Source organism: Cynara cardunculus, assembly GCF_001531365.2.
Source record: "Cynara cardunculus var. scolymus isolate 2C chromosome LG 16, CcrdV1, whole genome shotgun sequence".
Taxonomy (NCBI): domain Eukaryota; kingdom Viridiplantae; phylum Streptophyta; class Magnoliopsida; order Asterales; family Asteraceae; genus Cynara; species Cynara cardunculus.
The window spans coordinates 8,225,420-8,252,703 of NC_037543.1; the positions used below are offsets into that span (position 1 = coordinate 8,225,420).

The 27,284-nt window shown below is 36.4% G+C and overlaps 1 protein-coding gene across 1 annotated transcript; it reads right to left on the reverse strand.

The window, feature by feature from the left end:
* Positions 1-4,898: 4,898 nt before the first annotated feature.
* On the reverse strand, positions 4,899-26,810 carry LOC112529157 (dihydropyrimidinase). The gene is made up of 13 exons (XM_025140255.1): positions 26,736-26,810; positions 24,479-24,634; positions 22,793-22,844; positions 20,890-21,159; positions 20,600-20,811; positions 11,335-11,455; positions 8,425-8,512; positions 8,255-8,333; positions 6,776-6,863; positions 6,646-6,686; positions 6,504-6,556; positions 6,195-6,351; positions 4,899-5,341 (listed from the first exon to the last, which is right to left on the reverse strand). The coding sequence occupies exons 1-13, from the start codon at positions 26,802-26,804 to the stop codon at positions 5,162-5,164; spliced, it is 1,566 nt and encodes a 521-aa protein (XP_024996023.1). The 5' UTR covers positions 26,805-26,810; the 3' UTR covers positions 4,899-5,161.
* Positions 26,811-27,284: the final 474 nt, after the last annotated feature.

Consider the following 27,284-nt stretch of genomic DNA (forward strand, 5'->3'; position numbering starts at 1 on the left):
AGGTTCTAAAAACCTTGTTCTTCCATGTCTTGCTAGGTTGTGCAAGAGTCAAGAGCACCTTCCTGGCGTCCTTGTCAGTGGCATTGGTTACCAACTTATTATATTCACAAGGGGTGGGTGGAATGATACCAAATATGTTTTCAATGATGGCAGGGGCATAACACACATCAGTGCCCTTTACTCTTACTGTATAACCTTTGGATGTGGCAATCTCAACATAAAATTCCCTTACAAGGGAGAGGTTGAATCCAGTAGGTACAACACAAAATATTTCCCATCCTAGCCTGGTAATAGCCTCTTGGATGAATGGTAATTCCTTCAAACTCTCAGGGCTAAAGCTCTAGTCAGCCAGTGCTTCTTTAGAAGCCATATTACCAAAATGGTCATATGCTTCTCTACAACTAAAAGTCCCAACGGAGACATTTATTCTCCCAGACTTGTTTTGATTAGGTGGTAGTGATACTATCTTCCTTCTCTTGGCAACCTTCCTTAGGGTCTTAATCTGCTCAGCCACTGTTGCCTCACTATCTTCCTCAGATTCTGCAGCCATTTCTTCACTATCAACAGTAACATCCTCATCCTGGGAATCATCATCCTGAAAACTCTTCTCTTCCTCCTCTTCGTAATCAGAGTAATTTACTATCCCTTTTCTTTTTTCTCTTCGAACATCAACATTTTTGGTGGCATCGTTCACCACATTCACAGTCTCTTTTTCCCTCTCTATTGGATGTGATTGTCCAATCAACATGGTTTCAGGGCTGATTTGCTTGAAAGAAAACCACAACATTATCCTTTCCAGATTTTTAACTTCTTCCCACCCTCTCTAGTCATGACCTACTGAATTGTGTGAAGAACTGCATGTTCTCAAGAAGTGACCCCTTTATGTCGTTGAGTATGGTCACAAGTTCAAACCCATTCACCTGTCCAACACCCTTCTCTCGGGTTCAATGCTAATTTTGACTTGGATGCAGCTTGTATTTGTGAAAACTCAAAACATGAAATTTGTAAGCCCGTCTGTTGGATTTCCAAAACATCTTGAATCTCCTTAAACAAAGCTTGGATGAGTGAGATATGATCGAAACTCCACAACCTCGTAAATCTGTCAATTTTTTGTTGGATTTTGATTAGCACCTATTTGATGGAATTTATTCTAGTGATCTCAATAGTTTATGGCGTTTCTTTATCATTTCTTGGTGTGGGTACTTTAAAATTCTAGTTAATATCGTCAATATTTCTTGGTTTTTTGTATGTGATTTTGCTTTTATACGCTTTGTTATTGAAAACAGGATGGATAATGAAGACCTTGAAATGTTTGGGTCTTTTTGACATAGGTATGGAATCGTATGATGAATCAATGGAACCCATAAAAATCGAGGGTTAGTTGGAAAGAGAATGTAGTAAAAACCTTCTCGGAATGTTGTCTACAAGAGATGTCTGAATGGAATGCAAGCCGGTAGCCTTAAGATGCACTCATGGAACAATATAGAGGAAACATTATAAAGAACTCACAACTTTATTGTCAATCAAAGACAAATGAAGAATCACTATGATTATTTACGAGGGAAATACGTTGTATGGTCTAGACTAAGGAATAATATGGGCAATGTCTATAACCCAACAAACAACACATTCAATCTATCTAAATAGGAGTGGAAGGCAGAGGCAAAGGTCAATTCTTTTCCTGGTTTTCTAATTTAATTTTCTTATATTTTATATACAGTTGAGTAAATATGCTGAAAAGTTGAGAATGCACCACTACTTTATCTTAATCTTTGTATGCAAGTTTTTGATGGAGTAGCGGCCATGGGTATGGGGACTTGGGGACCTTGGTCTAATTCTCAACCCATCGCGTGCTGCTAATGTTTATAACCCGCCTTTAGTTGTTGATGATCAAGGCTTGGATACCACACAAGCACCTCCTATTTCAAATCAAGCTTCTCCTGTTTCAGCTTAAGGACCACCTGATTCAACTCAAGGACCATCTAGCTCGACACAAGAATGTTCCTCTCGTTCTCAAACCAGAAAATGAAAAGCTAATTAACCATTGGTAAGGGAAGATGAGTTGGCTCATGTGGTGACACATGCGAAAACCATTTTTGACAAACCATCGGAGGACGAGGATATGGATGCTTGTATGTCGAAATTGAAGAAACTTGGCTGGGAAGATAGCCCGTTGTATGACATCATACTTTTTCTTTTTAGCCAAAACATAGAGTATAGGAGAATTTGGCTATGTTTGAAGGACAAGAGGTGTGAGTCATGGGTTAACTTTACGACACCCCAACTTAACTTAAAATAAGCAGATGATGTTTGATATTGATGCGGTATTTAGACCGACGTTGTATGAACAAGTATGAAATTTCGTCACTTTTTGATGTTTTGTATGGAGGAGTATGAAACTTTTATCATTTTTTGGTGTTTTGTATGGACGAGTTTTGGAACTTTAATATGTTCATTTGATATTATGTCACTCTTTAGTGTTGATTGTTTAACTTGATGTTTTTGTTGTTCAAATTGTATGTTAAAGATCTATGTCATGTATGAAACATAATACGATGTTTTTTGTATTTCGTATTTGCTAGGTTATATGGATCGTAATCAATTAATGATGGTTGTGGTGATTGCATATTGGTATTTGAGAAGAAGAGTTGAAGCAAGAATAGAAAGAAGAGAAAGAATAAGAGATAACAATCTAAATTTGACCGGACATGCATATACACAAGAATTATTACGTGGGTCTAATACACAATGTCATGAATTGATGCGTCTATCTCGTGATGCTTATATACTATTGTGTAACCATTTTAAACAAAACAACTGGTTGCAATCCAGTAGTCGTATAATTGTTGAAGAGAAAATGGCAATGTTTATAACTATTATTGGTCATAATGAACGTTTTAGAATGGTTAAACGGAGATTTCAACATTCCACACGAACTATTCATATATGTTTTCATGAAGTGCTAAATGGAATGATGAAATTCACAAGAGAAGTCGTAAGACCAACATCCTTCGATGAAACTTTGAATATGTCAGAGAGAGTCAGAAACCTCAAAGAAATATTTTCGGTATGTTAATTGTTTTGTTAAATTGTAAAACATGAGAAGTTCTCATAATATTGTTATATATAATTTATGGTTTTCTTACAGGGTGCTATAGACGCACTAGATGAAACTTTGATACATGCAGTTGTGCCCATAAATCAACAAGCAAGATATAGATGAAGAGGTGATAGTTTTCAAAATGTTTTGGCAATGTGTGATTTTAATATGATATTCACATATGTTTGGGCTGGATGGGAAGACATTGCACATGATGCTAAAGTTTTGAGAGAAGTTGCATTTGACCCAAATTCGAGATTTCCATTTCCATTTCCTTCACCAAGTATGTATCATCCTTTTTATAATAGTGAATTATTATTATCATTTTTCTGTCTTCTTTTAAGTATATTTGTAAATGCAGATATCTCTATGATGCTGCATACCCGAATACCCAGGGATTTTTGACTCCATATCGCAATAGACGGTATTGGTTAGCTGATTTTCGACGCCGACATGCGGTAACTAAAGAAGAAAATTTTAACCATGCACATGCACAACTTAGAAACATTATTGAACGTGCATATGTCGTCTTGAAAGCAAGATTCCCAATTCTGAAGCAAATGAGTTATTATCCTTATCCAAAACAAATAGAGGTAGTAGTTGCTTGTTTTGCAATCCATAATTTCATAAGAAGACGTAATATCCAAGATCAACTGTTTATGCAATATGATGAGAACGCCATGTTTACTGCTGAAGAGCAATATGGAGGAAGCATTGGAGAAGAAGTCGTTGAAGTATGGGGGCTTCTCAAGACAATAGATATATGGCTAATCTACGGGGTCAGATTGCGACTCAGCTGTTTTCAAATGCTTCAAATTAATTTTTCTTGTCTAGGATGAAAAACAAACAATTTCTTTTGGTATTAACGTTTCATATCCCGTTTGTATTTAAGCATGAACGACTAATAATATATATATATATATATATATATATATTTTTTTAATTTGAAGTATGAAAATTGTATTTTGTTCTCATATTGAAAGTTAATTATATGAAAATAAGTAAAATGATATTATTTTTATTGGTAAGCATTTATTTAACGTATGCAATTTTTTTTCTTCCATTAAACTATTAATAACAAAAATAATCATATATTATTCAACATATAATTACAAATATGGTTATAATGGTCATTGTATTGTTGGTAAGCACTTACCAAAAGCATTTGATAAACACTCTTAACCGGGACAGCACTTACTCGGGTTAAACACTCTTAGCCAGACAGCACTACCCGGTAAGAGTTGGTAAACGGCCCCTAAGTGTCCACAATTGCAATGACATAGCTATAGACATGAATAATTATTACATCTTTTAGTTAATCAATTGATAACTTTATAATACATCTATCATATCAACTTTTAAATATTTATGATTAATTAAGGACATATTTGGATATTTAGTTATCTACTTTTTAAAAGTGGACATTTATTTTGACACAAACATTAATAAAAATATACACACTTATTTTGGAACTAAGGACCGTCTTTTTATTCTTCTTACTTTCTAAATGGGGAAAGAAAACAAAATGTTTTACCATGGCCACTTTTATACTTAACCTTCACATGATGGAATCGTCGTAACACATAGTTTCGCCGTATAAAGAAAGGACCAACTACTTGTATGCCAGGTTCAAAATTGTGAAAATGCATGTATGCATATAAAAGTAGACATTTTATTCTATCATTCTCCGTATAAAAAACCGTATTTTTGAAAACGGGTAATCCCAGACTATTCTCATGACAAGTGCCGGTTGTAGGTTTCGCTCACATGTCTAGTGACTTCGACCAAATACCCTTGCTACATATAAATGGGATCTTTCAACATTCAAAAGCAAACTACATAATGTATGGTGCAAGATTACATAAGACAAAATATAAAATGTATACATTTTATGTTTGAGGTCAATCATAGGGTTTCCAAGATATAAAAACTATCTTACAGAAATGACACCAACATTATTCTATTCACAGTGAGATGTTTGCAATTCTAGTGTAGTTTTGAATGGTTTCGTATTCATATATATTATCAGTAACGGTAGTCGGTTCGACCTCAAAGGATGCATCATATGCGATTTACGGGAGCTTTAAGGGAGGTAAGGTAGTTTGCATCTGCTTTATTAATACCATGATAAAGATAATTGAAAGGAGGCATTGATATGTACCTGCCAGATCCAGGAACTACTTTCAGTTCTTCATTTTCCCATACAATCCTTCCCCCAGCAATTGTTACCTCAACCTTCCCCTGACAATTATTGAGAACCATATATTTTATATATACATATATAAGTAGGTATATCTAACACTTTCAAATAACAAGAAAACCAAATTAACCCAAATCACATCCTAAATTAACTACAAAATATATGGTGTTCTTTGGGAGAGTAAGAGGCCGTTTATCAACACTAACTGAGTAAGCAATTAACTTACCCGTAAAAATTCTCAGTCACTAAAATAGTATATAAGCGTCTCTTGCCTAGTAAGAGCTAACCATATAAAATTCACTACTCATTTACTGGGTAAGATTCTTGGTCATCAAAATATCACAATATAAGCGTCTCTTATCTGGTAAGCGCTAACCAGGTAAAAGTCACCACCCTCATTTACCGGGTGAGATTCTCGATTAGTAAAAATGTATTAAAATGACCCGATAAGATTGTTGGCAAAAACCATCATCTCTTACCCAGTAAGTGACAATAAGTGTTTACTAAGCAGTTCCAAAGATGCAAATGAAAAGGTTTGAATGTTTCAAATTAAGAGCAAGATACGAGTTTTAACTTAAACTAACTTTAGTTTTAATATTTGCATGTTGAACCACAAGGGCTCTTAATCATGCAGCTATCAAATAATAAAAGTAGACCTAGTGCACCAAGGCTCCTGCATGTCAGTGGAACGATGCTCCATGATTCAACATTCACATTGAAAAAATTTTGCACGATGATCCTGATATACTTGAAAATATGTAGTCTATATGTGTATGGTTGGAATCAATCATGCAAGTGGATAGAGTTGATATCATTTGGTCACAGTTAAGTTTTATGGGGTCAGTATATCGCTATACCTAAAAATGCAATTTGTAAAAAACCAAATGGAATTACCTTCCCTGATCTTCCCTCATAGACATTTGTATCTGATCTAGAATGATGAGAATGGGCACTAATCTGAAAGGTTGAATTTGGATTGAATATGATTATATCCGCATCTGATCCAGCAAGTATAGCCCCTTTTCTCGGATATATATTAAATAACTTGGCACTGAAAAATTCAAACTTTATCTCAATCAATCCGGAGTTGGTTTGAATCAGTTTCTAAACATAAAACAGCATCTTCTAGATTCTAGAAAATTATTGAATAAATAGAGAGATCAAAAATGATAATACAGTAGACATAGGAGGAAATTGTTTTACCATTCTGTACTTGTTACACGGACATAGTCAGTTGCAGATATTTGGCCAGATTCCTGGAAGCACCAAGTAGAAAACCAATTTATGTGGATATTGAACTGAAAAGATTCTATACAGATTAAGAAATGAATTGACTTTATCATACCACCATTGTGTCCCAAACAAGATGCATCCTTTCCTCAAGACCTGTGTAATTGTTAGTATGTAGCTCAGTTAAAAAAATTCATGTTTAAGCCATGAGAAAGGACTCGGGAGGCACTAGAACCTGTATTTACCATTGACACCATTTGGTATTTTGCGAAAATCATCAATTCCAAGAGATTTCTGTGTAGAATTGAAAGTGCAGTGATCTGTTCCTACAAGCTGCAAAATTAAAACAGCTATGTAACCATAGAGAAACATATGTTCATTCCAAATACAACATGTACTTTAGAGGTCATGTATGATTATGTATGATTTGGTGTAGAATGTAACGACCTTTTGACAAAAATAACCATTTTACGCTTTCAATACACAATTTGATAAATTCACCTACTTATAAATTAATTTAACATTAATTCTGAATTAATAAGTCGGATTTAATTTTCTTTTGTCCAATTAAATAGTATATAATTTAAATATAAATTTTAAAATCAAAAAGTAAAAATCCCTAACCCTACCTTGAAACACCCTGATGACTCTTTATCTCTCTACTCCCAACCAAATCCCTAACCCTAACCCTAACAAATTGCCAAACTGACAACCCTAACAGCAGCCAAAGACAATGGCAAAGAAACAGAGGGACAAGCAGTTGGACCAGGGTGGATGGGATGATGGAGCAGTAGCTGAATAGGGAAAATGTGGAATATTGGAGCGCTGAATGGGAGGCCTTCGCCTTTAGTCCCGGCCGATTCGGAGGCTTGTTGATCGATTCAAAGGTTTCTTTTTACCAAACAACACCCACATCGAACCAAATCAGATGTGGGTCTGAATCAGATGATTCAGTGGCAAACAAACAGCCCCTAAATTGCCCTAAGGTAGTGCCAACCCAATCTTTGTTGACCCCATACGGACCACTGGATCTGAGCTATGTTGTTACAGTGGTCAAAATTTGAAATAGCAGTCAGGACCGTGATTTGATATAGCGGTTATCACGATGGTAAAGCAGTGGTATAACCCTCCACATATAGCGGTTCATGTAATCATTACAATTATATATAAATGTATGAATAGATGCATAACATAATATATATTTTGAAGACGAACATAAGAACAGGTAAATAGAAGAGATGAGCAATCAATATTGGAAGACAATGTTGTTGTGAAGAGAAGATGCAAAATATAGACTGAAATAGAAGAGATGAGAGAGGAATAGCAAGTTTACACACCAATATTGCAAATAAAAATCACCCCCTACCTCGTAATCCCTTAATCGACTTCTCTAAACCTTTTAAAAGGCCAACTTAAGGCCCAACTCCTAATTGCGGTTTTCACACCTTGCAAGTCAAGATTGCGGCCCAATTGCGGTGATTAGCGCCGTTATTAGCGGAACCGCTATAACTCTAGGACTGCTATAGCATCGCTATTTCACCGCTATAGCACTGCAATTAACAGCATAGTCTATGAGTCACTTTCATCGATAATACATTACAAAATTAGTTCTTAGATGCCAAGGGGACAAAATATTAAACTAGACAGTCATAGGAAATCAGCCAAGTGTGCTTATCCTGTATGCTTGTAAAACGTAAACATTAACCAGTTTGTGTCAATAAAACCTTTAGAACTCCAGTAGATAATGCTGCTTGAAGTGCTTTCCCATGCCCTAATGCTCTTATTGGAGGGCTCATGACAAACCTAAAGGAAAACTCGGTTATTCAAATTAACAACTGAAAGAATGATATTTTTTTAAAAGGAAGCAGTAAATTATAAAAGGATAATCACTTGCTTTGCTGCTGTTACGAAATCAGGATCCCAGAGGACAGAATCATCAAGAATTAATCCAGAAACCACAGGCTCTCCAATAACTTTTTGCCCTGTAGTTCAAAAGAAATAGAAAAGGTAAGATAATTGTAATCCTGCAATCTTCTAAATTGGGAACAAACAAAGCATCAAATCCATAAGAGCTGCCATCACTTCTCCTACAAATCAGGATATGGTAACAGAAAGCATTGAGAGACCTCCATCTCAAAAAGAGTTCCAATTTGATATTTGATGTTATACGACTAACTTCCAACTATTATAGAGATGAAATGATTGATATTGTTAGGAAAACTCGATAAGTGATGTAAAATGTTAAGAATGGGAACTTAAAATTTGTGACATGTACATTGATTTTGAATTGGAAAGTGTATACATGTCTAAAATAGGAGTATGCATTTCCACAAGGTGATGTGCACCACTTACTACCTACCCAGCATAATTACTTGCACACAAATATTCTGAGTTCACGTCAGCAGTAAAGATGCTATAGCTGCCGCATGATGTAATTAAGGAATTATTTTATGAAAAAGAAAACATGTGGCGCTGTATTCTAGTCAAACAGCCAACTAAGTACGTTTACCATCTGCAATACCTCCGGGAAGCCATGCATATTGAAATAAGAAATTTTTGAGTAAAATCTTCTCATCTAAATGAAGAATTTTGTTTTTCTCTAGTTCATTTTCTTTAAGATTCTATATAATCTTCTTGGGTGTTTTTCTTTTATGCAAGAACACTAGCATTTCCAATAACCAGATGTACTACTTTAAGTTTGTTAAATGAGTATGCTATATGTTTTTCAGTCAAATTTTATGAGGCTTAACAAGGATTTTTATTTGGGGAGCAAAATAACTCATTACCCCTTTTTCTCATGATAAATTACAAAAGAGAATACTATAAATGTCCATAACATTAGCTTTGGAAATCAAGATTAATAGATAGATGCTTAAGAAAAAAGGATAGCAAAAAGATGACAGATAGTTAGAGGTATTCCTATAAATATTGTTAAACCTGTTTTTAAATAATATATATTATATTAATTAAACAACACTGCTTCATCGAAAATACCCAGAAAATGACAAACATTACATGAAGATGAGTTTGCCTTGTAATACAATAGTTTCTATCAGATTGAATCAATTCATTTGTTCTTGCAGAATCTTCACTAACCACAGACTGACTAATTGGCTACTAAAGGCTGCTGCTAACTATTGGTACAATCCAGTAGTTTTCCAAACTGTGGTGTTCATGTGATATTTCAAAATAATCTATCAGCTGCAGTGGAAATATGCCTACTTACTGACACATCACCAAGAAGGTGAAGCAAAGGATTGATGAGATGTATGTTTAAACCATAGCTAAAGTAGGGGTTGATGGTTAAGGGAAATTTTGAGACTGGAGTACACAGTGATGAAAGCTTTTCTGTACAATGATTTGCTTAGGTTGCCACTCATCATTAGCCATTTTATTGGCTGGACATGGAAGTGTAAGAAGGAGATAGTATATTTAAGACATGGGGTGAAAAGGCCTCATAGGGTCCTAGGGACGAGGTGCAAGGCAAGAGACATGAGTCATCTGAGTGAGGAACATGTCTTTCAAATAGTTCATACACACAAACACACTGAAAGAATCAATAAAAGGGGTTAAAAGGCATAAGTACATATTTAAGTTATTAACGAATCAACTAAAATTAATTTATAATTATATGATTGAGATCAGTACTACCGTTATCAATAATATATATGCTTATATGTGAAGTATATATATATATATATATATATATATATATATGTTTGTGTGTATATTCATATATGCATCTATGTACGCATAGGTGTATATTGTGTGAAGTTCAAATCATTGACCTTTAACTAAAAAGCATCAACTGAAAATACGTAGGCAGAAACAGGGGATGGGGCCAGATTTATCCATTTACCATTAATATTCACATCAATTAACACTTGCATTAGTTAATCACTGACAAGTAACATCCAATCATTTATAGAGAACGCCATTGATATTAAATTTAAACATCAACTTTAACAGTATATTACCACTGACATTCCATTAACCTCTACACGATAAACATAAACAGAAGCTACGAAAAGTAAAGGGATGAAGATGCACAAGTAGACATGAAGTGAGGAAGAGGGAGTGACCCGATAGAGTAGGCTAGAATGACAATTGAAAATTTATTTAAATCAAAAGGACCTGAGACAATATCTTTTGATTCAATACAATGGTTCATAAGATGGAAATGATTCTAGTACATTGTGTCTCAAACACAAAGGCGCACACCCCATCAAAGTTGAAGGGCCTCACCGGAGGCATGGCCTCAAAGGTATGTCTTTGATGGACCTTGCACCGAGGAGTACGGTACACTCAAGCAGACCCTTCACAGGTATGTGCATTCCTTCTTTAGTGAAAATATCCGAGTATCAGCCCATCCCTGGCATGTACTTACAAAAGTTAACCTGTGTTTGACATTTGGTTTGGGAGCTTGATGGTTTCTCATCTTCTTTGATGTAGATGCAATATGAGGCGTTGAAGTGCATTTTCATGAACCATAACTTTCATGATGAAACAAACATATTTTAGTTGATTTTCATTTGCTCATAAGATGGTTGATACTTCTTACGAGCCTCTTTCTATTGAGCCAATTTAGGTCCACTCAAGAGACCCAATATCTTGAGTAAGCTCTTCCTTAGGGCTCAGCGTGATACATATGTGCAATTTTGGCACGTTTGACATTAATGCTCTACCTTCATGATTGTTACCTATATAATTTTATATATGTTCTATGCTTTCTAGAGTTTATATCTCAATCCATTAATGTGTCATCTACATTGTTCTAGGTCTCTTTCCCTTTTCATTTACAAACCTGATTTTTGAGCCCGTGCTATTTCTTCCATTGCATCAGAGCTCATGACATGAACAACGTACAACGGTGTATTCACAAAAGCGGCCAAACGAATTGCTCGAGCTGTAGCCTCTCCTTCCAGCTGCAAGAACATTGACCAATGTTACCAAAAGAAGAATTAGTTTTTCCTGGGCAGCAATGAATCTGGTCCAGGCATAGAAAATTAGTGCATTACAAGATGATACTAATCAAGTAAAAGCTCCATGCTTGTCTTTCAAGAAATTGAGAAAATGAATGGCAAAAACTCATTTAAAGACGAGAAGTATCTTATGGGGCACATGCTATTCTAGTGAAGAGAATATAGCACACTTTAAATTAAAGCAAGGTATAAAAGATGTGAGGCTCATGGTGAATACCCAGAGGAAGGGATATTAATCGAGGCTTAATAACCACTTTTATTCTTGCAAACACTTGAGAATGTTTGAGGAAGTTCGATCCAAGATCAATGGAGGCACACTTAACATATGGATGTGAGACGGGCTGACGTAAATGTAGTTATTGGCATAATTTGGGTTCTCCAGCAATTTGTTTTCAGGAAAGGGAGCATACCAAAGGCAGGTTGAAATTTCGTGATTCAATAAATGGATAGAGTCACATCCTCAATGAATTTTGTTCTAGTAAAAGTCAAAATGGATGATATGTCTCGTTACTCCTTGACCTTACATGCATTTGCCAGTTTGAACCTATTGTACTAATGGGTGATGGCTTAGTTATCCAAGAACGGAGTTTGAATATATCATCGCTGTTGCATTAAGGAGTGATGATTTGGTGATAGAAGGGAGTTTGAACCATTATTACTGGTACTGTACTAATGGGTGTGGTTTAGTGATCCAAGAACAGGGTTCAAATACATAAACGGTGTTGCATTTAGGGGTGATGATTTGGTGATAGAAGGGAGTTTCGTATAAGCAACAGGAAGACTTGAATATATATATATATATATATATATATGTGGATTGGATGTTGAAAACTGTGATACCCAACCGCACATCGATTTCTGGCATTTCAGTGCTGATCTATCGTAACAAATGGCACGATAGTGCCCAAGGATCGTGAGGGAAAGTTGGGACTTGGCACATCTCTGATGCTATCCTGAGATTCTATCATGACATGTAGCAGGATCGCAGGCACAACCACACAGGACCCCCTGCGATAAATCTAGACCTAGGGTTCCCTGTTCTGTAAGTTCTTCAGTTCTTTCTTCTCATTGGCAATTTTGGGCAGATGTTTTGGTGACATTTGAAGAGTTTAACCTTGTGATTCTTGATCATTGTTAAAGGTAAACTCTATTGCAATCTTCCCTCTGTTTGATCGTCAAAATACAAAGTTTTGTCCCTCCTATGTGGATGTACACAGTCTCATGATAGTGGAACCACATAATCATCGTATTGTTTGTGATTTCCTTGCATTTATTTGTTGGTTATCGATATTGTTGTGCATTATCATCTTGGTTTGTACCTTTGAATATATCGGGATCCAAGTATATCCATATTGTTGTTGCATCTTCACTTACACACATTTGTTAGCATTGACTTGGGCCTTGTGTGTGTTTGGTTTGTGAAATTATCTCCAACACTCTATACTTTCATTCCTTTGAAACAAAGTTAGAACATTAGGTTCAACTGTTCCGAGCAAACAAGTAATTTATATGCAACTGACCACTCTACTACTGAGTTGTTGAGGAACAGCAGATGAGTCTTTAATTGTACAATGAATGAGAACAATTTGTAATCATCCGATTTAATATTTGATCATTGGTGTACATTAGATTTACTAGCCCTTGCTGCATCAGTAGGGAGCATAAACAAATCTTTGTTGAATGACCACCTTTTGATGGCCATGAAATGACTTCGCTGTTAAGGAAGAAAATCCCACTCATCTCCGTCATTTTATTCCCCCCCCCCCAAACTTTAACACAAAATTATCAGAAGGTTCTGCCCGGTTGAGTATGGAAGGCATATGTAACACCTGTGCACCATTATAGGCAACTAAAGGATGAAGGTAATTCAGTACTAGGATCCTTTCACAGTATATACAGTGGAATCTTCCGATCAAATGCATCAATGATCTACCAATGACTATGCTAACATAAACAAGCTGTCGTAAATTTAACATCTTGAATGCCAGGGAAGGTAATGAGTAATGATGGATCCAAATAGAATCACAATTCCATTAAATCACCATATGAATAAAAAACCCAACAGTAAAGCTTGAAAAGAAGAACCTGCACTACCAACATGTTTTCAAGTATCCTTGGAGAGGCAAAAAGGTAAAAACTAAGGTGGCGTTTGGTTCACAAAATGTATTGTCAAGAAATTAGAGAAAGCGATAGAGAGAATTTTGGAAAATTAAGAAATTGAAGGAATCTCATTTTTACGAAATTGGGATTATCTTTACGAATGAGGATAACCTAACGTATTTATAGGTAATGGTCAAGACACGCAATCAGAAAAACAAAACTAACTAATTCAATTAAAGCCACATCTAACAAATCTCCACCTTGGCTTTAATTCTAGTACAGAAAAATTTTACTTCCAGCTATCAATGTTTAGGAGATCTAAACAATGCCTAAACTTATTTAAAGAAACGAGTTTCGTCAATGCATCAGTTGGATTGTCATCAGTCTTCACTTTAATTCTCCTTTCTAACGAACATCTATATGTTTCGTTCTCTCATGATGACCTGGTCTTTTGCAAGACAAAGAGCACTCAGGCTGTCACAAAAAACTACAGTCTGATCTTGATGAAACCCAAGATCTCCAAGCAAACCTTTCAGCCAAATCCTTTCTTTTGCAGCCTTCGTAAGAGCCATATATTCAGCCTCTGTTGTAGACAAAGCAACAGACGGCTGTAACGTCTCTTTCCAGCTCACTAAGGCATCTCCAACAGTGAACACACATACCGTTAATGACCTCCGTGTGTCAAGGTCAGCTGCATAATCAGAATTCGAAAATCCAGCCACAATACAATCTCCTTCTCCATAAATGAGACCTACATCAGCTCTGCCTTTGAGATGACGAAAAATACGTTTCATGGCAACCCAACGTTCTTTCCCGGATTAGCCATGTAACGTGAAACAACGCTAACAGCATGAGCTGTGTCAGGTCTAGTGCAGACCATGACGACATACACAAGACTTCCTACAACATTAGAATAAGGAACTTTGCTCATATACTCCATCTCAGCCTCGGTTTGAGGTGCCAAAGCCACTGACAATCTGAAATTTGCCGATGAAGATGTGCTCACAGGCTTTCCAGAAGCCATACCAAATCGAGAAAGTATCTTCAAAATGTAACTTTTCTGTGACAAGAAAAGTTTACGTCTAGATCTATCTCGGATAATCTCCATACCGAGAATCTTTCGAGCAGCCCCCAAATCTTCATGTCAAACTCAGAATTAAGGAGTCCTTTTAACTTCTTAATTTCAGCCATATCACGAGCCCCTACTAACATAACGTCCACATAAAGTAGCAGATACACATGTGACCCATCAACACCTTTCTTATGATATATACATCAATCATAAGGGCTTCTAGTAAAACCATGACTCACCATAAAGCTGTCAAAACGTTTATACCACTGTCTTGGAGATTGGTTTAACCCATAAAGAGATTTCTTGAGCTTACAAAAATAGTTTTCTTTACCTTGAGCTACAAAACCCTCCGATTGACTCATATAGATTTCCTCTTCAAGCTCACCATGTATGAAAGCTGTTTTGACGTCCAATTGTTCCAACTCCAAATTTGCTTGTGCTACTAGTGCCAACAACACCCAAATGGATGTATAATGCACCACCGGCGAGAAAATTTCATTATAATCAACCCCTTGCTCTTGGGTATTAACCTCTAGCCACCATACGTGCCTTGTATCTCACACTTTCAGCTCCTGGCAGCCCCGTTTTCCGCTTAAAGATCCACTTACAATTCATAACTTTTCTACCTTGAGGTAAATTTACTAACTCCCAAGTTCTATTCTTGTGAAGGGATTTCATCTCTTCGCTCATGGCTGCTATCCACACATCAGCCTCCTTCGTTGTGATTACTTCTTTGTAAGTAGATGGCTCAAAGAACTCCATTTCTTCAGCAACTTGTAGAGCATAGTCCACCATGTCATCAAAACCATATCGAATTGGCCTACCAACTTGTCTTCGGGGCTTATCTAATGCTATAGATCGAAATTCTACAGGTTGGTGCTGATTTTCAGGCACAACAGGTTCTGGTTGAGGCGAGTTACTGCGCAGCAATATTCTCGCCTTCATCAGGACCATTTAACTCGTACTCCACGTGTTCGGACAACTTGCTCGTTAAAGACTTGGTCATGTAGAGACTCTCTAGTTTCTGCCATAAGGGACGCAGCAATCTCCTCATTGGCGACTTCATAAATCACCTCATTTGCCAAAGACAACAAGATGGTAGAGTGAGTCTTCTCATCTTGTTGTGCAAACTCAAATTCAGCCATCCCTTCAGGCCTTTCACCAGCCAACGGAATCCAGATGCCTTGTTGTTTTAGGAGAGCTCTCATCTTTATTCTCCATAAGTTGAAGTTGTTCTTTCTTGAAACTTGTCTATCTTGATCATTTGTGGAGGCATTTTCTGGAAATCTTGAAAGAACTATGGTACAAGATTCAATGTTGAGCAATCAAGAACAAATATCCAAACTAATTTTCAAAAGAGTCGACAATTTCTAAATTGGCTGTTAAAAATCGGTAATCCAAGAAATTGATCCCCAAAAATCGATCGTTCAAGAAATCAAAACATCAGGTTCGATTGTTGGACACAAGTCGATACCATCAATTGAAACACTCAACAACGAAATCGATTGAAGAAGAATCACTTTAGACCGATGAATTGACGCGATTTAACTGTTGTTGCCGTTTTCCTCAAATTGACTGCTGAATCTGTCGATTTACACCATCAATTTCAGAATCGAGAAGCTCCACCTTGAATCGAACACCAAAATAGACCCAATTGATTGCCCACATAAAGACGATTAACGAAAGCAATGAAGCGATTTCAGAAAACGAGTCGACTTGATCAATCGCAGAGAACAAGAACCGAAAGAAAAAAAGATCCAGAACCAATAAAAGCATTCCTTTGCTCACCACACTTTAATACCAGTTTGTCAAGAAATTAGATAAAGCGATGGAGAGAATTTTGAAAGAATTGAGAAATTAAAGGAATCTTATTTACGAAATTGGGATTATCTTTACAAATGAGAATAACCCAACCTATTTATAGGTAACAGTCAAGACACGTAATCAGAAAAACAAAACAAACTAATTCAATTAAAGCCACATCTAACATGTATTTTGATGGAATGGAATCTGTCAAAGGAATTTGACTTTCAAGGGCGTCTCGTTCGCAGATTGTAATGGAATTGGAATCTTGAATTCCATTGAAGAAATTCCATTCCCACGTTTGGTTCATTCTTTTTTACGAAAGGAATCTTCAAAATCCTACAAATTCCACAAATAAAGGAATTTAGCATTCCTTAGCAACTACATGGTATTTTGATGGAATGGAATTCTCTATTTTCATAATATCAAATATGCCCTTAACCCAATATACCCTAATCTCATAAAACCCAATATGACCATCATCGACCACGTTCGACCAGCGCCGATCTGAATCACCGCCGACCACCGCCATCTGAACCACCGCCGACCACCACTCATCTGAACCACCGCCGACCGCCACCGATCTTGAACCACCGTCGACCACTATCGATATGAACCACCACCGATCTAATCCACCGTCGATCACCGCCATCTGAACCACCGTTGATCTGAACCATTGTCGACCATCGTCATCTGAACCACCATGGACCACCATCGATCTGAACCACCGCCAACTACTACCGATTTGAATCACCGCCGGCCACCGCCGATCTGAACCACCCCGACCATCACTGATCACCGATTTGTACAACCACCGATTTGATCCATCGCCGATCTGAACCACTACTGATCTGAACCACATCCGACCACCGTTACCTTAAGCACCACGGACCACCACCGATCTGAACCACTACCGACCACCACCGATCTGAACCACTACCGACCACCACCTATCTGAACCACCGCCGGACACCGCCCGTTTGAACAACCACCAATCTGAACCACTGCTGATGTGAACCACCATCCATCTAAACCACCACTGACCACCTCCATCTGAACCACGGCAGGCCACCATCGATCTGAACCACTGTCGACCACCGCCATCCGAACCACTATGGACCACTACCGATCCGAACCACCGTGGACCACCACCGATCTGAACCAGTGCCGACCACCGTTGATTTAGTAACATCATTTGGCTTATGGTTATATTTGGGTTGTGTATTTTATATTGTTTTACATATTAAATAAATTATTTTATTGAAGTATTTTTATTTTTAGAAAAATTAAAATTTTCATTAAAGGACATTTTGGTCATTTACCAACATTTCATTCCAATTCCAAAACTACATTCTGTGAACCAAACAGACATATTCCAATTCCTTAACAGATTCCATTCCAATGTCTGCCAACCAAACAGGTGGTCAAACCTGACAGCACTCCATTCCAATTCCTTCAAAGTCAAATTCCTTTAACAGATTTCATTTCATCCAAAAACATTCTGCGAACCAAACGCCACCTGAAGGAATTGGAATGGAATGTTGTCAGATTTGACCACTTGTTTGGTTGGCAGACATTGGAATGGAATCTGTTAGAGGAATTGGAATCTGTCTGTTTGGTTCACAGAATGTAGCTTTTGAATTGGAATGAAATGTTGGTAAATGACCAAAATACCCTTTTTTGAAAAATAAAAAAAAATCAAACTAAAGATACTTTAATAAAATAATCATTTAATGTGTAAAAAGTATAAAATACACAACATCCCTAATGACACACAAACACATAAACAAATTAGAACAAAAGTTTATTAATGCAAGAACAAAAATTGAGCAGAAAAAAATCGAGTTTGAGGTAGTCATCATAAAGAAATCGAGCAGAAAAAAATTGAGCAAGAAAAAAAATTGAGCAGAAAAAATAAAATAGAAAAATCTATTATTAGTAAAAACGAGCAGAAAATAACGAGTGAATCGAGCAGGAAAAAAGGAGCAGAAAAAAACCGAGTAGAAAAATCTGTTATTAGTAAAAACGAGCAAAAAAAGGAGTAAATCGAGCAAGAAAAAAACCGAGGAGAAAAATCTGTTATTAGTAATGTAACGCCCGAAATTTTCGTTACTATCTTTTATTTTGAGTTCATCTATAAATGTAGTCCTTTAGTGCTTAAGCTCTATTTGAATGTTTCTTGGTGTTTTAGTGTTGGCGCTTCAAAACTCAAGGAAATGAACGGATAAGGTTGGAAAAGTGGGCCAAGTTAGTTTTAGAGCTAGTCTGTTCGCTAGTTTAACTAGCGGTGAAACTAGCGAACACCATTGTTTGATTTCATTCAAAGTGCTCGGCCTAGTTTCAGAGCTACTTTGTTCGATAGTTTAACTAACCGTGAAACTAGCAAATACCACTGTTTGGTTTCTTCAAAGTGCTCTGGCTAGTTTGTTAGCTAGTTTAACAAGCGGTGAACCTAGCGGACACTACTGCCAGCATTTTAAGAACCGATTTTTGGGTTTTCATTCTCATTTTCTCACAATACTCTCTCTCCCAAATTTCTTCCTCCATCATTGAATGCGAGTTCCTTAGTGTTTATTCTATATTTCCATCCATCGAAGATCATTTACCTCATCTAGGCTAAAGATCCAAGCCTCAAGTTCAAGATCCAAGTCTCAAGTTCATAGTAGTCGATTCTTATATAGTATGTGAAGAAATAAAACTTTTTTTATAAATTGAAAATAGGTATTATGATTATTATGTAATTTCCAATTCATTCCTTCACTGTAACACGAAAATAAGCATTGTGATTATTATGTAATTTCCGAGTGAACGAGTTTATGATCATTATTGACTAAATGATTGGCTTTGGTTGATGTCAATGGTTTTATACCATATGTGATTCTCTAATAACATTAGCTTGTGGCTTATAGTGTTCCGTCATAACGAATGGTAAATCGGGTCTCTTTCGTCACCTGCGGATGTTTTACGCCCTTCCAAGGGTAAGTATGAGTTAACTATGAAAGTAACCTGTTTAAAGCTACGTTTTCCGATTTAATATTTTAATAGCTTTATTCAATAACTGTTTGTTCTCACTAGACATTAAGCCTAACACTTTTTTTCAAATGACATGTATATCAGGTTCCTTAGCGGTGGCGCTCCCAAGGTTTGAGTGGAGCATTATTGCCGATAAAGGTATTTTTTTGGGTTTGCACCTTCGAGTGCAATTATGAAGTTACTAATGCAATTCTTTCGAGGATTCTAGCGACACCGTGTAATCTATATTTCGAATCAGTGTAGATTATTAGGTTGTTGTCTAGCATCCATTCTTCAAATGTAAACTCTTTCACTATTTCCCCTTTATTGGGTGATATTTATATTTACTAAGCTCTCTTTCCATTTAAGTATTCGGTTTAAATTGTCACCTATTTTAGGGGTGTTACAAGTAAAAACGAGCGGGAAAAAACGAGTAAATCGAGCAGGGAAAAATGAACAGAAAAAGGAGCAGAAAAGAAACAAGCAAAAAACAATATTATGAAGCAGAAATTGAAAGTAGAAATTGAGCATATAGTAGAGAGAATCAGGAAATCGAACCTGAAGAAGCCATGGAGAAAAAAGATATTGAACCGTAGAAGCGATCGTGAGAAATAAAAAATCAATGCGATGGAGGAGGTGTGCAGCTATTTTATCATAATAGGGTTAAGGGGTATATTTGGGATTATGAAATTAGAAAATTCCATTCCATCAAAATACCACCTTATTACCAAGATATGTTAAAATCCCTTATTTGTGGAATTCAATGGATTTTGAAGATTCCTTCCCTAAAGTAAAATGAATGAAACGAGGGAATAGAATTTGGTCAACGGAATTCAACATTCCAATTCCATCAAATTCCTCCAGAATTTACGAACCAAACGCCACCTAAATCGGCAGATAGAGATTGAAAGTAGTACAAGGAGCATGAACCAATATACTTTTAATTGAATTGCTTCTTAAAACAGTACGCAGTTTTGCGCACCAAGCACAATCAAAGGCCACACCAGAACATAAGAAAGGGAAATTAAATGAGTAGGTAGACACTAACAAATGTTCATTTACATACTAGAGAAACTTTAAATATCTGATTAGTCACTTACCACTGGAGGCCTTGATAGAGCATGTCCTTCTGGACCAGTTATACCAAGTTCAATCATTCTTCTCTGTCCTTCAAAAACAGCATCTCCATTTTCTGCATGAACCATAGCCAAGGCACCAAGAGACTTGCACTTTTTTAGGCCCTCCAACAGCAGCTCATCACTGATCATAAGAGAACCCTTATAAGCCAGGAAAAACTTAAAAGAGTTGATACCTGTAGGTTAGAATAGGAACAACTTAGCAACTTTAAGAACAAACATGTATTAAGTATTAATGACTGAAAAATTCAAACCTTTCTCATTAACCATAATTTCCATCTCCTTGGGAACAATATCATCCCACTTTGTGATTGCCATGTGAAAACCATAATCCATGCAAGACAACTTTGATTTTTCAACATACGCTTCAAAACCTTTGGATAAGCTCCCATTTACAGGAATAACAAAATCAATATGCATTGTTGTCCCACCCGCTAATGCAGCCGCTTGACCACTGAAAAAATTGTCAATCGTCTCGGTACCCATGAACTCCATAGCCAAGTGTGTGTGAGGATCAATTCCTCCTGCAGGATCACAAGCCATTATGAGTGATGTCATAATATTGTATGCAATAATTTGCATAAGGCAAGTTCAAACTATAAAGGACGCTGATCATCCAACAATGACCTTAGATAAAAAGAACAAAGTAAATCAGAACCAAACAAACCAAACCAAACCGACCAAGTAAATCTCGCACAAATGTACGGTCTGCGGGTAGGATGTACACAGACCTTACCTCTATTCCCTAAGGGATCCTCATTAGCAATCAAAGAGTCTCTTTTCTATCAGACTTGATCATAATAGCCTCATCTTTTAGAACAATGTCCAACTCAACAACAAAAATCTTTGATTGTCAAAAACCCCATTAGCACAAAAAACCATGAAAATAACGAGAAAACCCCAAGGCATACTTCTCGTCCCGATAGAGTGCAAAACTTGCTCCAAGTTCTTCTCCAAGTTAATCCCTAAATCCCCCATTACAAAAAGAAGGGACTCGACTAGTTCTGGTAGAATTGAAACCACACCAATGCTCAAATGGGTCTTTTTACTCGGGATACACATATGAAAACCCTTGAGGGCAACCAGGCAATAAGCATTACCGCTCCCCTGTCTTATTGAGTCACTTGCATAAGGAGCACATCATCATCATAGGGCTGTAAACTAACTGAATGTTTCAACAAACCGTTCATAAACCGTTTAGCAGGAAGTTCGTTTATGTTGGTTCATCTAATAAATGAATGACATGAACAAGATTTTTGGTTTGCTTAATTAAGCGAACTAACACGAACAATGGTCTCGTTCGTTATGCTCGTGAACTTTCAGTAATCCGTTCGTTAATGTTCATTGTGAGTCTGTGAACTTTCAGTATTGTGACTCACAAACCCAGTGACCATTACGATTCCCTACTAGCTACTATTCGCTTACGGTTGTTTATCTTCGTTTGTATTCGTTTAGCATCTTAACGAACGAGCATAAACAAACACGGACAAGCTTATTTTTTCTTAAAAGAAAACTTTTGGGCGGAATATACACATTGTATCTAATATCTTCACTTTCAATAGTTACATACAAGTCCCAAGAACACAGAAAAGCAAGATACCCATGACGTGTACATGTTGGATGAACTAAATCCTCATTAAAATTTACTTTTCCATTAGAAGGGGCTCGCACATGTTTTGCGGTACCCTGTAAATACTTGGCCGGTATGAAAAGGTTCTTAATGTTAATTGAGTGCTTGGTTCTCTATTAGATTGATCTGCAATAATACCTACAACTTCTCCCAATTGAACCACGTCATCATGAGCAAGGCGAAGGAAGGTCGGAAAACCAACACGAACGAGAAAACTTGTCCATGTATGTGTATGTGTTCGGTTAAAATTAAATGAACTACCATGAACAATTCCTCGTTCATGTACGTTCGGATCATTTACACCTAATTATACACGGCCCTCACATCACATACAAAAATTGAACTATCATCGGACTTTTAGCCATTGAAAGTGGTGGAAATGTATTCTATCAGACACACAAAACCAAAATGTGTACCTACATTGTGCGAGAAAAAGTTACATGTTAAAGATTTGGACAAATGAAAATGTTCAAAAACTAACTAGAGTGCACTAGAGTTCTTAATTATTGATGAAAAAAAAACTTTACCTGGCATAACAAACTTTCCCTTAGCATCAAGAACTCTGACGCCATCAGCAACCTGCTCATATAAAACTTATCTTGAAATACATAAATTCAAAGCAACAAACTATTGTAACCACAACAACAAAACGGAGTTCAAAGATAAACAACGTCAACCAATGATGTTAGAAAATCCAAATTTCTTAGCACACAGCCAAAATCCTTAGGCAAACTTTTCATGTTTTCGGGCTTATCAAGGATCTGTATCTAACTGACAGCTAAGAAGTTTGGGTGTTTCTACTGTAAGGGTTCAAACCTTGCCAAACAAACCATCAAACGATTCCGTAGGTCCCAAGACATCAAGATACAAATGCAAGTTCAACCACAAACAAGAAATGTGGAATATCTAGGGTCTAGCAACAAGTAAATGGCTATCCAAGCACAATATACTAACCACAAGCTATATCCAAGGTAATATCAAATGTAGTAAAGCAAGTAACAAGACACGATATTTATTTGGTTCCACTACCATTAGGTAGATCACATCCACCCGGAGAGAGATCACTTGTATTGATAAACCAAAGAGAGCACAAAGCAACTTACAAGAGATGATCACCAAGACTAGTAGAAAGCCAGATGGAGTAAGCTCTCCTCTCTTTGGAAGAACACAAGAAGTTTTTTCTTTCAAAAACTAATCAAAAATTAAAACTAAATTGGCTTATATATAGCAAAGGAGAGCTAGGGGCCACGGGCAACCGAAATGGGAGCAAAACACCAAAATTCGCAATGAAAGTCGCCCAAAAAAAGGGGCTCATGGTGGTCTATGGATTGTGCCATGCGATTGTGGCTTGCGATCATGACCAAAATGTCACTATCGCAAAAATGGTACCAAAAGTCTGGGCCCATACGTGATCTGTCATATGCGATCGTGGCCCCGATCATGGCCAAAATGCCACTGTTTACACGTATTCGTGTTTCGTTTTGTGTAACATCCAAAACCAACATCTACCCCTTGTTGAAACCCGTATAGAAAGCTTTAAGGGGCAGTTATTCTAGGGTGGGTGCAATTATTCTAGGGTGTAGCAACAGGCAGACCCATATGGCATCACATATATCCCAGAATTATTGACCACCCATTCACAGGGCAAGAATAGGGACACACTAGAGGATGTTTTGGTCTTCTTTCTGAATCAAAAAGAGATAAAATTCACAATTTGCAAAAAATAGAAATTAAGGATAACATAAAAAATAACTTAAGTCCATTATTACAAATAAAAGGGAAAACATATCGTTATAACAAGTTACTTTTTCTCACAATGTGGACTAATATGAACAGTGGAGGCTTAGTTACTGTTTTAATGTGTTTTTATCCAACACATTTAAATAAGAACATAACATTTTTCTATTATTGGTTGGATTTTAGACTTATATATTCATATGCACAAATAAACCCTAGTAAGGTTCATCTTTTAGAATCTCTACATATCATAGTTGTATGCCCATACCCGTATCCTTGGAAAATAAACTAAAAAGTGCACATAGAAAATTTGGATTCAAAACGAAGTTCCCAAAAGGAGTCTAATATGACCAGCTCATATGTTTGGAATAGTTTGATTTTGATTCCTTTTTTTGTTAAAGAGTAATCAACAGGCTTCGAGCAGCATATAAATTCTCCCATTGAACAGCTATAATATTAGGAACAAGTAATTTTACCTTAATATTAGGCCTGACAGCAACAATAATTCCATCCTCCACATAAACATCAGCAACCTCCTGATGATCAGCATTTACAACTGTGCCGCCCTTTATCAATATCTTTGATGGTAAGGCACTCTCCGAATTGCAATATCCAAGCCCAGAGTCACAAAACTGTAAATTTAATTTTAATTAGAATCTTTCAAGTTACTTGTGGTTTTGCCAAATTTTATAGTAACGCCCTCTGAAATAAAACCAAACAAGTCATCAGTCCACACAACTTCTACGTTCGTTTAATATGATATGAGTTATTTAATGTTCCCATTAAGAAAACTATCAGTATTTTCTCATGTAGTCTATAGTAGTTTGATATAGTTATCTTTTGCTATATAGGTGGGAGTTCAGAAAGATATGATTAGATGTATATGGGTGTTTTCACTATAGTTGAATGCTCATGGCTCTCTTGCACATGTAAGTTGACTTGTAGCTATAGGCTACTCTGACCTTTGAGGACTATGATGAGTGATGAGACCTTGACCTCTGTAGCTAAGTTAACTGTGTTCGTCTTGTCATAGCACACACAGTCATTCCTGTGTGGTAGTCCAACATCAAGTATATATTTTTCAATTCTATCAATGTTAACGAAAAAATAATTTATTTGACCCTTAAAATGCAAATGTGGACTTCAGATGGAGTTGGTATGTATTAAATGGAGAAAATTGTTATAAAGGAAAAAAAAAGAACTGACATCTATTATCTTAGTTTAAGGGCTTCAACATGAAAAGACGATTTTTTTTCACAACTTAACCACTTGCATTTCAAATTTCTAAGTTTGCTTATGTAATTTGGAACAAACAAAAAATTTGGAGTGCTGATATAACTTAGAACAAACATAAGGAATCATCCAAAGTAAAATACACTTAACCATCAAACATGCCAAAAACAGCTCACCATATTTTTGGATGTGTAACTATGATGAGAGACCTATTTTTTCTATCAAAAGGAATTGGTAAAATTTGGGGTAAAATATAGAAAAATGTCCTTGTGCGTCACACTTTTTTGCAATTATGTTTGAAGAAAATGATTTTCAGTCTTATACTTGTACTCTCATTATCTTATAACCATATCAAAAACAATTTTTTCGTTCAATTTAAATCAAGTTCCTTAAGATGAATCATCAACTGTTGAAATGTTAGCATTCTCTCCATGAAGTCGTTATCGCCCATGCTTTTGCTTCAATTGACCATTCACCAGTTAAGTTAATTGAAATAGAACGAAAACAATGTAATTGATATGATTGTGAAAGTATAAGTATATGATTAATAAGCCCTTTATTCAAGTATGTAAATGAAAAACGTGGGTGAGGGCCATGACGTCTTTGTCTATTTTGCTAGAATCCGGTGGTTGTTTTATCATAATCCAAATTTGAAGAGTATCTTCATACTCTTTGCAGTTACTTTCTAGAACAAAAGATATTTATGAGTTATAGATTCATACTTTCATTACCCTACCAATTTCATCGGTTTTGTTCAATTTTAATCAACCCTAACATAAATAGTCTATGATGGTTGAGATGATAATACAAGATCAACCCCTTGCTGATGTGGAGAGAAGCCTTACAAGCAGTTGGCTACTGGAATTAAGAGAGGTAATTACTCCTGATCAAGTCAAGCCACCCTGATTAACCAACAATATTCCTATGTTTTAGCTAATGGGTATTTTCTACTTTGTCTGCAAATAATTTCTCTGCGCCAACTGCTACAAATAGGTGTTCACACTTCGTTTTATTCAGCCAGGCAGAATTCGAATTAAATGCTAGTGGAGTTTGTCCAAGTGACCAAGTCTGCATAGGGACTGATTTATTCAAAAATTGCCCTAGTTTTTTCTGCTTTTCCATCTTCCTATCGCTAACATTTTCCTGCTCAAATCGTTGCTGCTCGTCCTCACGTCCCCAATCAACCATTTATACTAGTTAGCTTAATTAACTATTGAGCAAAGTGAAGTAATTGAAACAGTCACGAAATTACAAGAACCGATAGATATATGTTTGACCCTAACCTGTAACTAGAAAAAAGTATGAAAGCATTTTCTGCACATTTAACCATCAAATAACTAAGCTTGAATGAATCTAGACGTCCATATATGATCAAAGTTGCAGATGTTGAACGTAATAACAGTATCCGAGAAACTTCAAAGCATCAAACAGAGAACTAGGAAACAAGATAAACACTGAAAAAGAGAACGCCAACTGCATAAACAACCAAATAAACAGCACCTGGCATAGTCCGGAGAAGGGCCATAGTGTGATTGTAAGGAGAAGAATAAGCGATCGCAAATGCACCATTTTCGAACTCAGGATTGAATCTGTAGACAGGTTTACCAAATCAAACGAAGAATAGTTATATAGACTAAATTACAACTTTCGTCCCTGTGATTTATATGTTACAACTTATCAAGTCCATCTTTTAAAATTGGATTATAGTTAGGGTTTTTTGACAATTGCTGAATGACGTAGAGATGACAATGGGTTTGGAAATATCGGCATACCCCCGTGCCCGCTCCCCGCTCCCTTCCTTATCCCCATCTCCGTCTCCATCGGGTCGGGATACTAGGGAATCGGGATTTTTTTCTGTTTATAAAATTTAATTTTCTTTATAATATCTTTATAAATATCAATTACACGTTTAAGCAACATATTATTTTAAAACTTCAATTAACCAAACATTTGATGGTTACATGCGCATAAGGCTAGTTCAAAAATAATATATCAATTACAATATTTAATAATTCAAATTTTATACATCCTCGTGTTACAACACCAAAA

What these genes read in the sequence shown, in the direction of transcription:
- LOC112529157 (XM_025140255.1), bottom strand. Translation starts at nt 26,804, where the DNA reads ATGGTGCATTTGCGATCGCTTATTCTTCTCCTTACAATCACACTATGG. An exon ending in CTCTATCAAGGCCTCCAGTG is followed by an intron (nt 11,456 to 20,599) that starts GTAAGTGACTAA and finishes ATGTTCTTGCAG; the next exon opens with CTGGAAGGAGAGGCTACAGC. An exon ending in AATACCAAATGGTGTCAATG is followed by an intron (nt 6,687 to 6,775) that starts GTAAATACAGGT and finishes ACAATTACACAG; the next exon opens with GTCTTGAGGAAAGGATGCAT.